Here is a 13,882-nt window from a genome sequence, read left to right on the forward strand (position 1 = left end):
TTTACCTTTTTTTCAATTTTCGTTTTGATACGAAATAGTGTTGCATCCCGCTTGACTATTTACACTAATTTGAAATCAAATAAATGTTCCAAAGCAATGATATGTTCCAAAACCATGATATGTTCCAAAACCATGTTATGTTCCAAAACCATGATATGTTCCAAAACCATGACCCAAAAAAAATGTTGCATACAAGTAAGGAAAAAAATATTTCTAAAAAGGTCTAACGGAAAATTCCATAAACCGATCCTAATGGAAAGATTCTAATAATTCTAAGACACAGCTAACACGCATCACATTCTGTGTACGCAAACATACCTGGAAACTCTTGTCTTAATTGGATACACTTAAACCCGTTCTCTTAATCTCAATATCCACTAAGCGATTGATTTTCTGCTTAATATTCTCTTTTGGATTTCTCATGCCGGGTTCCGACAAATGAGAGTTCATTGATTGCGCGGAAAATTTCCTGGCTTTTGATTGGCTGTTTGGTTTTTGCAAATTCGACACGCTGATTGGTTGAATCTTAGACACTTTTCTAGAAATCTAATAAAGAATTAATTAATCTGTAAATTAACAAAAAGATCAAACATTGATCTCAATATTTACAATACTAGAGTTTCCAGCTCATTTCTACGGTTTCCAGTGCAGGTGAATTATTCGCTTTCGTTTTTTTATTCTAGTGATTCAAGAGTTTGAAGGAGTCTCCTGTAAATATATCTTATTTTTATAACAAATTCATTGCTAAACTAAAAAAGATTAAAATCTTTAATATAATTTTATCCTACCGTTATATTTTAAATATGTAACTTACTAATCATTTAAATTAAAAGTTTATAAACCACACACATACATACATTGGACTATAGCAAACATTGTAGAACAAAGCTAATTTATTATAAATGATTTGTAAATACATTTATTGCATATAATTTATCATATACACTCATGTACAATTATGTACATTGTGCTTATAATATAATTTCTCATTAAAAAATTATATTGCATCTTTCTACAGCAATACTAGGCTTTTAGTAAACTTTGCGCCCCACGTTCTCAAATTTTTGCATATTTTTTTTGCTTAAATTAGCGCTTTTCTAAAAATGATAAATGTCAAGTTTTTTTTTCTGGGCAAAAAGTTTCATTTTTGACGGTCCATAAACAATCCCTGCATGGAGTCAAATGATTAACCATAACACAATTTTTTGGCTTTATCGGTTCAAACGTTTTGACGTTTATTGGATACAGACAGACAAACAGACAAGTCAAATATTATATGTATAGATAAATTGTTAAAAATTATTCAAACGCAGAAACCTAAACACACTGCTTAAAGTGTATGTTTAATTGTAAATTAAAATATCAATGTGTTCAGGCTATAGAATATTTTATTTCTATGCATATCAAAATGATATATAAAGCTTTAGCAACACCTTGCATTTATATACCTTTATATTTAGATTATAGTCGTTTCTGTTTTTTTTAATTCTTTCATCATTAATGTGGTTTTCATAAAGTCTTTTTTAGGGTTATAGCAGTTGATCCTTTGCAGACGAATTTAGCGTATCAAAGGAATTAAATCAAATAATTTAAGATAATACAGAGTGAAGTATGAGACTTCTTACATATATGGATTCTTGCAGCTGTAACCATTGTTTGTTTCTTTTCCAAATCCGTTAAAATACCACTAGAAGATTACATAAATAGGAAAAACCCAAACCCAACCTTTATATTATTGTATTCTAACAGTTCTATTTAAAGATTTGACTAAGGATGACGGACATATTCTTGTTTCTATACAGAGACGCTCGTAATTCAGTTACTAACTTTATTTGCTGCTTTTATATTTAAGTAATATTGATTTTTACTTTCCAGAGGTCGTCGCCAAAAATCATAATTTTTACTTGAAATTTTGAAAACTGCATTGGTCAAAATTCATCATAAATCACAAGGATATGTTTCAAGTTCTTACATAAAAACTTATAAATCTACCTTGTATTGAAAATTGATACAAAGGTTCATAACTGCATCACTGCATCTTTTAAAAATATATAAAACTTTTTCCCTGTTGGATTCGAATAAGTTCCGTTCGTTTAAAAGTTGAGCGCCGAAGAATATAAACTTGTCAAAATACCCTTTTTCTAACAAACTCCTTATCGATTTTCTTTCAAAAAACAGACTGAGAAAGCTAATATTTGTTTACAATACATTGCTTTTAAAACACACTACACACCAAACATACGCATGACTCATGAGAATATTGAAAGTGAATCCAATTGAAGTAATAATAAGTTAATCAATAATGAGCTATTACCAAATAAATATCTTCTGTAAAGTATTTCAGTCTTTACCACATACTAAAATTTTCTTATCCCAATATGTTTGCAACCTAATGGTGTAAACTTTGGATTAAACGTAGATTATTATATCCAAGGTCTTCCAAGAATGGATTGCAAAGCTATAGGAATTAGAAAATCAGAGTTTGTGGCAAAGACTCAAATCCTTTACAAGATATAAAAACAAAATAAAATTACTTTGTTTTTTAAGGAAAAAACAAAGTAGTTTTATTTACACACCACACTTATTTTCTGGAATTCGTAAATGTTCCATAAATTCTCCTTCTCCTTTTGTGCCATTATACCTTTAGCCCAACAAAAAGAAATGATAAAAAATATAATAAACCTGCATTTAAAAGTCCCATTAAAGACGAGAGAAATTTTGTTCCTCAGAATTGGCTAAAATTTTAAACACTATAATCTATATTTGACCCAATATGTAAAGGACATTAAAATGTTTTCCCTTTTTTCTTTTACATTTTGTTTTATAAAACAAAAACAAAAATTTTAAGGTAAAATTTCTGAAAACACGTTTCTGTATCCCCTGAGACCTGTACAAATAAATCCCATATTATTTTTAATTAGTTTCTAAGGGACAAAAAAGGAAGATAATTCTTTATTGAACTCGTTTTACAATACAACAAAAAAAGTTGTGGGAGGTTGGCCTTTTGAAGGGGCACTTGGGAGATATTGAGAGCAAGGGGGGCGTATGATTAGGCGGGGAATCGAACAAGTAGCAAGACGTTTCCAAGAATTGAATAAAAAACTCTGTTATACAACTTTGTTTATTTAAAATCCGAAGACGTCGATATTGACGGACTTACAAATGGCAATGCAATCCTAACTCATACTGACTAATGATCAAATATCAATTTAAAATAAAAATTCACTAAATATGGACACAAAATAATCAAAGATTTTGGAAAAAAAGATAAAAATATACCCTGTTTTACTTTTCTGAATATTTTTGCCCTTTGCATTTTGGTTAGCTCTGAGAGACTTGTGATGAAGAGTATAGTGAAGCCTTTACAGACCTTAGTTAAACTAGTCTGACCTATTGTATTTGAGAAATTAATCAAACTAGTCTGACCTATTGTATTTGAGAAATTAATTAAACTAGTCTGACCTATTGTATTTAAGAAATTAATTAAACTAGTCCTATTGTATTTAAGAAATTAATTAAACTAGTCTGACCTATTGTATTTGAGAAATTATCGGAACCAAAACTTTTCATAGACAGGGCACAGGGTGTCATAAAGTTAGACGTCGATATCGACGTTTTCGCCCAAAATGGGTAGCTTAAATTAGGCGAGATTTTAACAATTTAAATTTAATTTGATTGATCAAAGGTTAAGTACTTTGCTTCAAGGAACTGAGGAAAATATTAGGTTTATAGCTAACAGCGTAAGGTAAAGAATTAATTAAAACAAAACTTTTTATTTTCAATTTCTTGATTCGATTTACTTTCACTCGCTTTGAAAAGGTGGAGTCAGTATTAAGTATTAAATAAACTCTAGTGAATATACATAATATGTACACAATATACCATGGTTTATAAATATATATACATTTATATATATATATATTTATATATATTTGTATTTCACTTTTGTGTGTACTCAATTTGCTCACTCAATGTGTTTCCTCAATGTGTGTCCTCAATGTTTGTCCTCTATGTGTGTTCTCAATGTGTGTCCTCAATGTGTGTTCTCAATGTGTGTCCTCAATGTGTGTCCTCAATGTAAATCCTCAATGTGTATTCTCAATGTGTGTCCTCAATGTGTGTCCTCCATGTGTGTCCTCAATGTGAATCCTCAATGTGTATTCTTAATGTGTTCTCAATGTGTGTCCTCCATGTGTGTCCTCAATGTGAATCCTCAATGTGTATTTTCAATGTGTGTTCTCAATGTGTGTTCTCAATGTGCGTCCTAAATGTGTGTTCTCAATGTATAAGTTCTCTGATTGCGCATGATTCATTAATCTATTTAAGTGGTGGAGAAAAGTTTACACTGTATCCTTGGAATCGATATCCTGATAATGAAGGTTAAAATTTAATAATACAATATGCATTGTGTTCTTAAATATCTTGTTTTTCTAAATTTAAATTGTATTTTACGCCCATACCAATAAAATCTCCATAGACAAGGATAATTTGGTGTACCATCCCGTTTTTCCTCCTATAATCTGTATGCGTAATGTGGAGCTTGCTCTAGCTGCTCAAAAGTCTCTCTGGTATTTTCAGTGCTACGTGTATGTCATAGAAAAGGTATTATTGTGAACAGAACAACGTTTTTTCCAGGAGCAATGACTTTTCTGACGGAAGAAGAAGCTAAACATAAGCCAGTAAGATTTATATCTTTTACTTCTAGGAGTTTTTGAGTGTTACAGGGCAAAACAAGCTGAAGCTTTCTCTAAAAACTGTAGACTGATAAACAAAGTCATCTCAATAATCATACTTTATTTATGAAAAGATTTTTTTAGCCTTTAAAGAGAATGTTCAGGTAAAATGAAAGGGGGTATGGGCTAAAGGCTAGAAATTTGAGACGTTGCTTGCGACCAATAATAGTTATATCTGATGTCCTTGTCTCGAGAAATTTATATAAAATTGTGTCCGGGTTATACTAAAATTCTAATATACGTAATATGGTGGACCAAGCAACGTGATCAAATACTGCACGGTCATTGGTGGAAACTCTGGTCCCATGATACAGATATAACAGAAAATCAATTATATCTATTACAAATTAATAAGTTTTATTATATTCAAATTATGATAGGAGCGTGCCTAAAATTTCTAGGCACCACTGGGTTATTATAAATTTTAGATTCATTCCGTATTTGCTTTATATGATCTGTTTAAACTTTGATTCAAATACCATATTGTAAACTTAAAAAGAATTCCGTATTAAAAAGCCAAGATTGAGTGGAATAACAAAGCATGGTTGCACATACAATATATTTACATTATAACGATTCAAACGATTATTGTAGGACCAACTAGAGTTGATTTAAGTGTACATGACATTCACCAGGGGTGAATATATTTCCAATCGACTCTTCTGATCATATTCATTCATATTTTTATTCAACTACAAAGCACGAGATAATACAAATAAAAAAATCACAATTTACTATGTAGTTTGGACCCGCCTAACCAAATTTTCTAAGCTGGTTTTTTATCTCCTTCTCTTCTTGCTTCTGTTGTTTGAGCTCTGATATCTCCTTGCTCAGTATAACCACAATTTCAACTAAATGGTTTAGAATTGTACCAAAAATAGATTTTTCAGGTTGTATATCAGTCTCAGAACCAATTCCTAGATCGGACAGGTTTTTGAGAATAGAATCTAGGGCAGCAATTTCTATTTCTGGGTAATTTTCTGACTTGTTATTTTCCTTGGAGTTAGTAGCCCTTGGAGGTTTTTCATGGTTTGCATTTTTCCTACCAGCCATTTTATACACCCTGTATAATTTGTTGACTGAACTATCTATACATGAACTTATAGATAATTAGTGCCAGATGACCGAGCGCACACACACACACTCACGTCTTGTCACGGTGAAGGGTAAGAACTAACTCCCAAATCAGATGCTTTGTGCTAACAAACTCCTCTTTGGAGCTCTAGGGCTAAGATCGACGACGATCTGCTTTCTCTGCCCGCAAAATAAATGCTGTTCTCTAGATAAGAAAGAGGGTTCAATACCCCATCCTTCTGTACCGTTACTCCTTTCTCCAGCATCGATCCTTGCACCCCGCAGCAGGCAGGTGGTATCTCTAGATAAGAGAAGAGGTTCAATACCTTTGTCCCCCTACACCCTTATGTATTTAAGACTGAAGACATACCTGGAGTCAATACCCTTTTTGTTTGGCTTTATTCTTAGATTGCATTTGTTACTTGCATCATTTATCCGACTGGGAGCAATGAACTTAAATGAGAGTATGTACAAAGGGATGAACCCTGGTTGTGTGTATTATTCTCGGACACGGTTTTGTTCAATTATTTCAGACAGGGACATCAGAACTATTATTGTAAGCAATCAAAGCCTAGAATTTCTATGCTTTACCCTATACCCCCATTTATTTTACCTGAACAGTATGTTTAAGAAAACTTAATTAATTTTTTTTTCGTAAGGCAAAGGGTGGAAAATACAATTTCAGTTTCTACATTTTTTTGACATAATTTTTTCAATTTTTAACTTGCATACATCGGACCTATAGATGCCTTGACTATTCGCTATTTGTAGATTAAGGTCTCCAAGCTGTTGGAGGGTAGAGTTAATATTGATGATATTATAGAAAAGCCAAGTAGGAGACAGGGTTGGAGGGTAGAGTTAATATTGATGATATTATAGAAAAACCAAGTAGGAGACGGGGCTGAAGGGTAGAGTTAATATTGATGATATTATAGAAAAGCCACGTAGGAGACCGGGTTGAAGGGTACAGTTAATATTGATAATATTATAGAAAAACTAAGTAGGAGATGGGGTTGGAGGGCACAGTTAATACTGATGATATTATAGAAAAGCCACGTAGGAGACTGGGTTGAAGGGTACAGTTAATATTGATAATATTATAGAAAAACTAAGTAGGAGACGGGGTTGGAGGGCACAGTTAATATTGATGATATTATAGAAAAGCCAAGAAGGAGACTGGGTTGAAGGGTACAGTTAATATTGATAATATTATAGAAAAGCCAAGTAGGAGACGGGGTTGAATCCGTTCATTTCCAAGATCTGATGGATGCTGTACTAACAGATACAGTGGTCGTCAAAATAGATATTGAGGGACACGAGTGTAAGGTAAATCATGAACTAAAGTTAATGGGACTATAGACACAATTTTAAGGGACCCTTTCTAAAGAGGAGGATCTCCGATTCACGCTGGTCCCTTTAAAACTCTATCTTAGTAACACTGAGGAACTATTCCTCGCATGTGTATTTGGAAACTACAGTCTCTGATGCATAAATGCAGATGTCACTTTTATAGAGAAATAAAAAGGGGAAAAAAGGATATTTCATTCATCCTTGATCAGTCAAAGAATACCGTTGTGAATCCAGTATAAATGAAGATTCACTTAACAATACCATAGCATCAATCAATCAAGCATCTTCAACATCTTCAAATACTTTCCTGAAACAACCTTGTCAGACTAAAAAATGGAAAATCCGGTTTTATCTAAGATGGTAAATGTAACATTTTTATTTTACTTTAACTTGCAGGATCACCAACAAGGATGAGACTTAAAAAAGACAAAAACTTTTTTAATTTCGAGATTTGAAGTTACAGTTTTTTCAGGATATGTCAAGTGATCAGCAAAGATTTATTATAAAATGCCTCGTTAGAAGTATTGACTATAAAATTCATATTCAGACTTGACTATTAACCTTTTGATTCACTCTAAGAAATTTCAAATTTTCATCTAACAAAATTTGTTGGAGCATTGGCATCAAATTCACTTTCAACAAAATTTGACGAATGATTCCTCTATGGTGAATTTGATGCTGGTGCTGGTCCAAAACATTTTGTTATATGAACATTTCTTAGAACGTTGTGTAGATTTTTGTTTTGTGTAAATCTTAATAATATTGCATAATATTTGTGGTTTATATTCAAAATATTCAAAATTGTTGACAATTACTAATTTCCAAAACCTACGAATTTCTGACTCTAGTTAAAATTGTGAGAATTATGGACAACTATCCTTTACTCACACCATTGATGTAGGAAATTTTAAGAAATTAAAAACCTATAAATATTATACATTAGATTGTAAAACAATATTGCTAATTTTTAGGCTTTGATTCCCTACCTACAGACAAAAATCAAGGAATTAAATTTTTTTAATTAAATTTTTTGGTGATTAAAAGGACAGTCGACATAATTTCACATAACCCCAAAGGAACTGAGTGTTTGCCACAAACTAAAAGTGTCTAAACATTTGATATTTTTAACTTACAATATTTGATCTAACAGAATTCATAGTTTTACATTTCTACACGAAATTGGGTTGCAAATATACAGGGATTGAAAAATCAGATTTTGCGGAATAGACACAATTCCTTTAAAGACTTGAATTATTTAAGCAACACTTAGAAAGATGTCGTCAAGACCATTCTTAAAAAGCCGCAATCGAAATTTGGTGATTTTTAGAGAAAAGATAATCGATATTTCAACAGTTAGACAGAGACAAAGATTTAATTGGAAATGCCTTGTAATTTCTAACCTGGAATGCACATTAAAACTCCTTTAACTCCTTTAACTCCTTTAACTCCTTTAATTCCTTTAACTTCTTTAGCTCCTTTAACTCCTTTAACTCCTTTAACTCCTTTAACCCCTTTAACTAGCTCCTTTAACTCCTTTAGCTTCTTTAACTCCTTTAACTCCTTTAACTCCTTTAACTCCTTTAACTCCTTTAACTTCTTTAACTCCTTCAACTCCTTTAACTCCTTTAACTCCATTAACTCCTTTAACTCCTTTAACTCCTTTAACTCCATTAGCTCCTTTAACTCCTTTAACGCATTTAACTCCTTTAACCCCTTTAACTCCTTTAACTTCGTCAACTCCTTTAACTCCTTTAACTCCTTTAACTCCTTTAACTCCTTTAACTCCTTTAACTTCTTTAGCTCCTTTAACTCCTTTAACTCCTTTAACTCCTTTAACTCCGTCAACTCCATTAACTGTCCATTAATTTATGTTAAAAAAATGAATTGCTAGAGTAAGTTTGTTCCTTATATCCTGATGGAATGGATTATAGTTAAGGATAATCGAGATGGTATGTGTCCAGATGTTCAACTATTAATTCAGGTCTCTTGCATTTTTAAATTTGGATTACAATAAAAAAGCAAAAAAGATTTTTTATGCAAAATATCCCACAAATTTACAATATCTTTAAGGTCAAGGATTTTTCAAAATAAAAGTTTGATACCAAAGTCGGGGGATGGTAGAAAGAGAGAGAGGGTGCAAGAATCGTCACCCTTCAACATTTTTAGGAGTTTAATCGTCCTTGAAGTTTAAAAAATAGAGGTTTAAACTTCAGTTTTTAATCCTGAGTTTGAACAGGCTCAAGTTTCAGACAAAATAGTACACATACATTAAACTTTACGCGCCTTTATCCACCAACAATTTTTTCCTATTGATCGCATTTAAGTAGAGCATAAAAAGTTAAATGAATTTTCTGTTTGAATTAATGGATTTAGATAAAATAATTTAAAAGCCACAATTTTCTATGCATTTTTTTAACTTTGACCAGCCATAAACTTATTTTCTACCTGGCATGTGATGAATGCGGTTTACAAACTTAATCTATAGAATATGTCATTTACATCATTATCAAACTCTAGTTAACTAACCTTCGATTGAAAAATTTTTTGAAAGCTTTATGATTACCACTGTATTAAGGAAAATACTATATTCTTGATGTGTATTGTAAAATGACAGATATTTCTTCATGTTATGTCCTTACATAAACATGCAATCTCTATTATATTTAATCTCAGCATGTTAATAGCTATTTTCTAAAAGAAGTATTATGATTCTATGAGTTTAACTATATAGAAGCCATCAGTTCACATTCAGCCTATTAGTGTCATGTCATGTAAAATTGATCTACTTTTAATTTTATGGGAGTCAATTTTGTTACTGTAAAGAGAACACGAAATTAAAATATATTTACAGCAACTTAAAATTGTAATACTAATAATATCTTTTAAACGTATGTTCAATACAATATCTAATATAGAATTTATTATAAATTCTTTGTTATATAGTGTAAAAAATGAAGTACCTGGCGTTGCCCGTGGAATTAAAAAATATGATTTTAAAAAATTGAAAAATTATATTTTTTTGCCTATTTTACCCCAGGGATACCCCTGGGTTCCCTCAAAAAATATCAGCCCATTCGGTTCAGCCATATGGCCGGCTATACGGAACATATATACAAATGTCTTGTTTTATTACATTGATAAATGATTAAATATTTACAGACCTTGATATCAAATTTGAAATTAAAGGGACTGCTGTCGTAATTTTATTTGACCCTCCATCTAAAGAGAAGCATGCCCAGTTCACAAATTTATCCTTGAAATCTTAAGATTAAGATTAAGTAGATTAAACGTTTTCAGTCCCTTAAAGGAATTTCGTCTTTGCCACAACTAAAATTTTCTAATCCGTATATCTTTGCAACCTGATCCTAAAAACATTTGATATTTCAAGCTTAGACTATTTGATCTAACAGAATTCATAATTTGCAATATTTAAGGGCTACAACATTGGGTTGCAAAGATATAGGGATGAGAAAATCAGAGTCTGTGGCAAAGACTCAATTTCTTATTCATGAATAATTATGACCCTTTGCATAAAAATATTTTTTCAAAATTTGTTTTTAATTATGAAGTTGGAAAAATTTGAACGCTCTCGTGTAATCCGTTTTTAAGCTATTTAGAATAAGCCACAGTAGGGAGGGGGGAGGAAAACACTCCCTCCTCCCCCCCATCGTGATAGGGTTAAATTACTGGTGAATTTCTGTATTTTAGGGGTTTATAGATTCTGGTTATCATCCAGCAGACCTTGTCTCGATGAAGAAATTAAAGTAGGTTTTTTTCAATTGGTTTCTGTTTTTTTAGATTTCTTGGATAATATATCGATTAACCAATTAAATACTAATCAAATATTGATCAAATACTGATCTAAATCTAATAAAATACTAATCAAATACTAATCAAAGGCTAATCAAATACTAATCAAATACTTATCATATATTGATCATCTACTGATCAAGTACAAGTCGAGTACAATTCAAGTACAACTAAAGTACAATTCATGTAATATTGAGCGCAAATTCGATGACAATACTCCTACTTTGGGGGTGGATACGTTTTCAGAATCGTTTATTTTAAACTACTTAATAACGACGGCGAAAAATTTTCTGAATTTCTTATTTTCTTTGAATTTATTCGCAGATATCTGAAAACTCTTCAAATGTCGTCTTTCCAATAATATTTCAAGAAAATCTGCAGAAAATGTTTGTGAATAATGAGAAAATAGAAACTAATAATTGAACAAGATTACATATTTTCGATGATAAGATTAATTTTTATTTTCTCAACCGGTTCCGAAACAACTAATTAGTTTACTGTAGAGTTTTGTTTACATTTTTTGTCGACGTTATTTAATAATAATTTAATTTCAACGCCGAATTTGCGCTCAAACTCAGGATTTACAGATCTTTAAAAAGTTTAATATCTCTCAAATGAATCCGAAAGAAGTTTTCCACAACACTGCATACTCAGTACTACCTAACATAGCCGGTCACTCCCTTTAATGAAATTCTTATTTTAGTGTTTTGCAGCAGAAATCTTGGAATAATGTTCTTTGGATTCATAAAGATGCCAAACTTTAAATATTCTTTTATCCATTTTAAAGTAAATTTCCATACCGTATTTTTTACTCACCATCTCATAGTCTTGGGTATAAAAAGTTGTGTGTTTGTTCGAGGGCACATGCATAATATATTATACAGTGAAACCCTTAATAACGAATACATCGGAAGAATTTATCAAATGTCGTCTTGACAATTTTTCAATTAGTTTTATAATATATTACGTAAATTTCAGTATTTGCGAAAATAAATAAATAGCCATGAATATGTGGGAACAGTTTTAAAGAGTTCTATATAATCATTTAATTAAAAAACTAAATATCTACAATATTCCATTATCAGAAAGTGAAGAATACGACATTTGATGAATTCTTTCGATGTATTCGTTATTAAGGGTTTCACTGTATTATCAAGGCAGGTTTCCCTTTATATTTAGCGGATTTTATCGAACTTGAATCACACAAATTTATATAATTTTACCTTTTTTGTTTGTTTTCGCTTTAAATTCAAGATGTTTATACACTAACTACTTTTGGGATTAAAAATCTTGAATTTAAGTCTTAAAAAAAAACAAAAAAAAACGTTATTCCAGAAACAAATTATATTCCCGCAAGACAGTTGGATAAATAGATACAATGTGTGTTTACCATTTTGTTATATCCCGGCCGGCTCACATTTTTTGACCATGTGATAAATCTTAAAATTAATTTTTAGTTGGGAAAAAATAAATATTTAGGTTTCATTTGTCAATATTTGACTGAATATTAATTCTTAATTCTTATTTTTTTTTAAATTTTGTGCAAACCCGGTCAAGTGAAAAAAATATGTTTGTATATTTAGTATCTAATCCTAATATTTAATCAAAGTTTAAAATATGTTGTTCGAATGCATGCCATTGTAGTTCAGCTTAACCAAATGATTAAATGCTATAATTAAAAACTATTCCACTTTCCTGTTTCTGGGTCAACCTTTTCAGGCTAAACCATTTGCTTTGAAAAACTGCAAACCCCTATTTCAACCCCTCCTAAAAAATGCTAAATTGTTTTTTTTATTTTCTCTCTGTTCTTGGTCTTAAAGTTTCTAATAAACTTATGTAAAAATGTTTTTTTTCTGTAAAACACAAAACATGAATGAACAATTTGTTTGTTGGTCGTTATTTAACATTTATATATGTAGCTTTTTTAAAAAGCTGTAAGTCAGTAAAAAATTATTTTGGTTCAAAAATAGATAGAACATTTTTATTAGAAATTAACGATATGATTCACATCAAGTAATTTTATTCTTTGGTATTTTTGTAATTGCTTATTCGTTAAAGGGATAGAATTGGATTTTTTGTACCATTGTTTAAATATTTACTTTATGTAAACTTTTGTGGTTGTTATGAATAAAGATTTTTTGTCTCCTAATTAAATCTTTTTTAATGTTTTTTTTTCTGAAATTTGAAACGAATTTTGACAAATTTTTGATTTTTGATTTTTTTCTTCAAAAATCCTTATTTCATGTTGTAACTTGAAAACTTTTTTTTTACAATTTTTAGGTATACATTTCTTGGCTTTGGTTAATATTTATTAATATCTATGATTAACAAAAAAATTGCTGAACCTGAACCTGAACCTGAACCTGAACCGATCAGGCCCAATTTTTTGTTGTGTAATCTTGTATGACCCAAGGAAAGGTTTATAGTAAATCGAAATTAAAAAATGTATCATCATTGGGATTAGACATACTAGAATAAAATAAAACAACTGAGTTTTAGACACTATTTTGGGAACCTAGCGTTGCCCAGGGTAGTCATAGTAAATTTCGCCGGCCATTTGTGCGCACTTGTTCTTATATTGCGATTTTAGCTTTTTTTCCTTACAAAAGTGGACCCAATCATTTTAGAATCTCAAAAGCTTAAAAATTAAGAACATTCCCGTGGTACTACCGAGTTACCCAATTAAGATTTGAGGCAAATCGGTCAAGACGTTGGTCCCTGAGTTATGATCGGACAAACAAACAGAGATTACAACTTTATATATTAGAAATATATCTATCTACACAATTTCATTTAACCGAATAGAAAATCCTTATTTCTGATATTTTAAGGTATTAAGTACCTTAATACATTTGTGAAAAAATTGCATGGGCATGTTTTTTTTCAAAACGTTCATTGTTCGATTATATTTTAAG

General features: G+C 30.8%; 1 protein-coding gene across 1 annotated transcript; it reads left to right on the plus strand.

Annotated features, from left to right (window-relative positions):
- The first annotated feature begins 1,531 nt into the window (after window positions 1-1,531).
- Window positions 1,532-11,916, plus strand: LOC111695393 (uncharacterized). Its single transcript, XM_023464712.1, has 9 exons — window positions 1,532-1,572; window positions 3,686-3,745; window positions 4,327-4,379; window positions 4,636-4,679; window positions 7,023-7,133; window positions 8,129-8,161; window positions 9,049-9,138; window positions 10,866-10,921; window positions 11,671-11,916. Exons 4-9 carry the CDS (start codon window positions 4,641-4,643, stop codon window positions 11,729-11,731), a joined length of 390 nt encoding a protein of 129 aa, XP_023320480.1. The 5' UTR covers window positions 1,532-1,572; window positions 3,686-3,745; window positions 4,327-4,379; window positions 4,636-4,640; the 3' UTR covers window positions 11,732-11,916.
- The last annotated feature ends 1,966 nt before the right edge of the window (window positions 11,917-13,882 follow it).

Source organism: Eurytemora carolleeae, unplaced genomic scaffold (genome assembly GCF_000591075.1).
Source record: "Eurytemora carolleeae unplaced genomic scaffold, Eaff_2.0 scaffold34, whole genome shotgun sequence".
Taxonomy (NCBI): Eukaryota; Metazoa; Arthropoda; class Copepoda; order Calanoida; family Temoridae; genus Eurytemora; species Eurytemora carolleeae.

What these genes read in the sequence shown, in the direction of transcription:
- LOC111695393 (XM_023464712.1), top strand. Translation starts at nt 4,641, where the DNA reads ATGACTTTTCTGACGGAAGAAGAAGCTAAACATAAGCCA. An exon ending in AAGAAGCTAAACATAAGCCA is followed by an intron (nt 4,680 to 7,022) that starts GTAAGATTTATA and finishes ATAATATTATAG; the next exon opens with AAAAGCCAAGTAGGAGACGG. An exon ending in GTCTCGATGAAGAAATTAAA is followed by an intron (nt 10,922 to 11,670) that starts GTAGGTTTTTTT and finishes TTCTTATTTTAG; the next exon opens with TGTTTTGCAGCAGAAATCTT.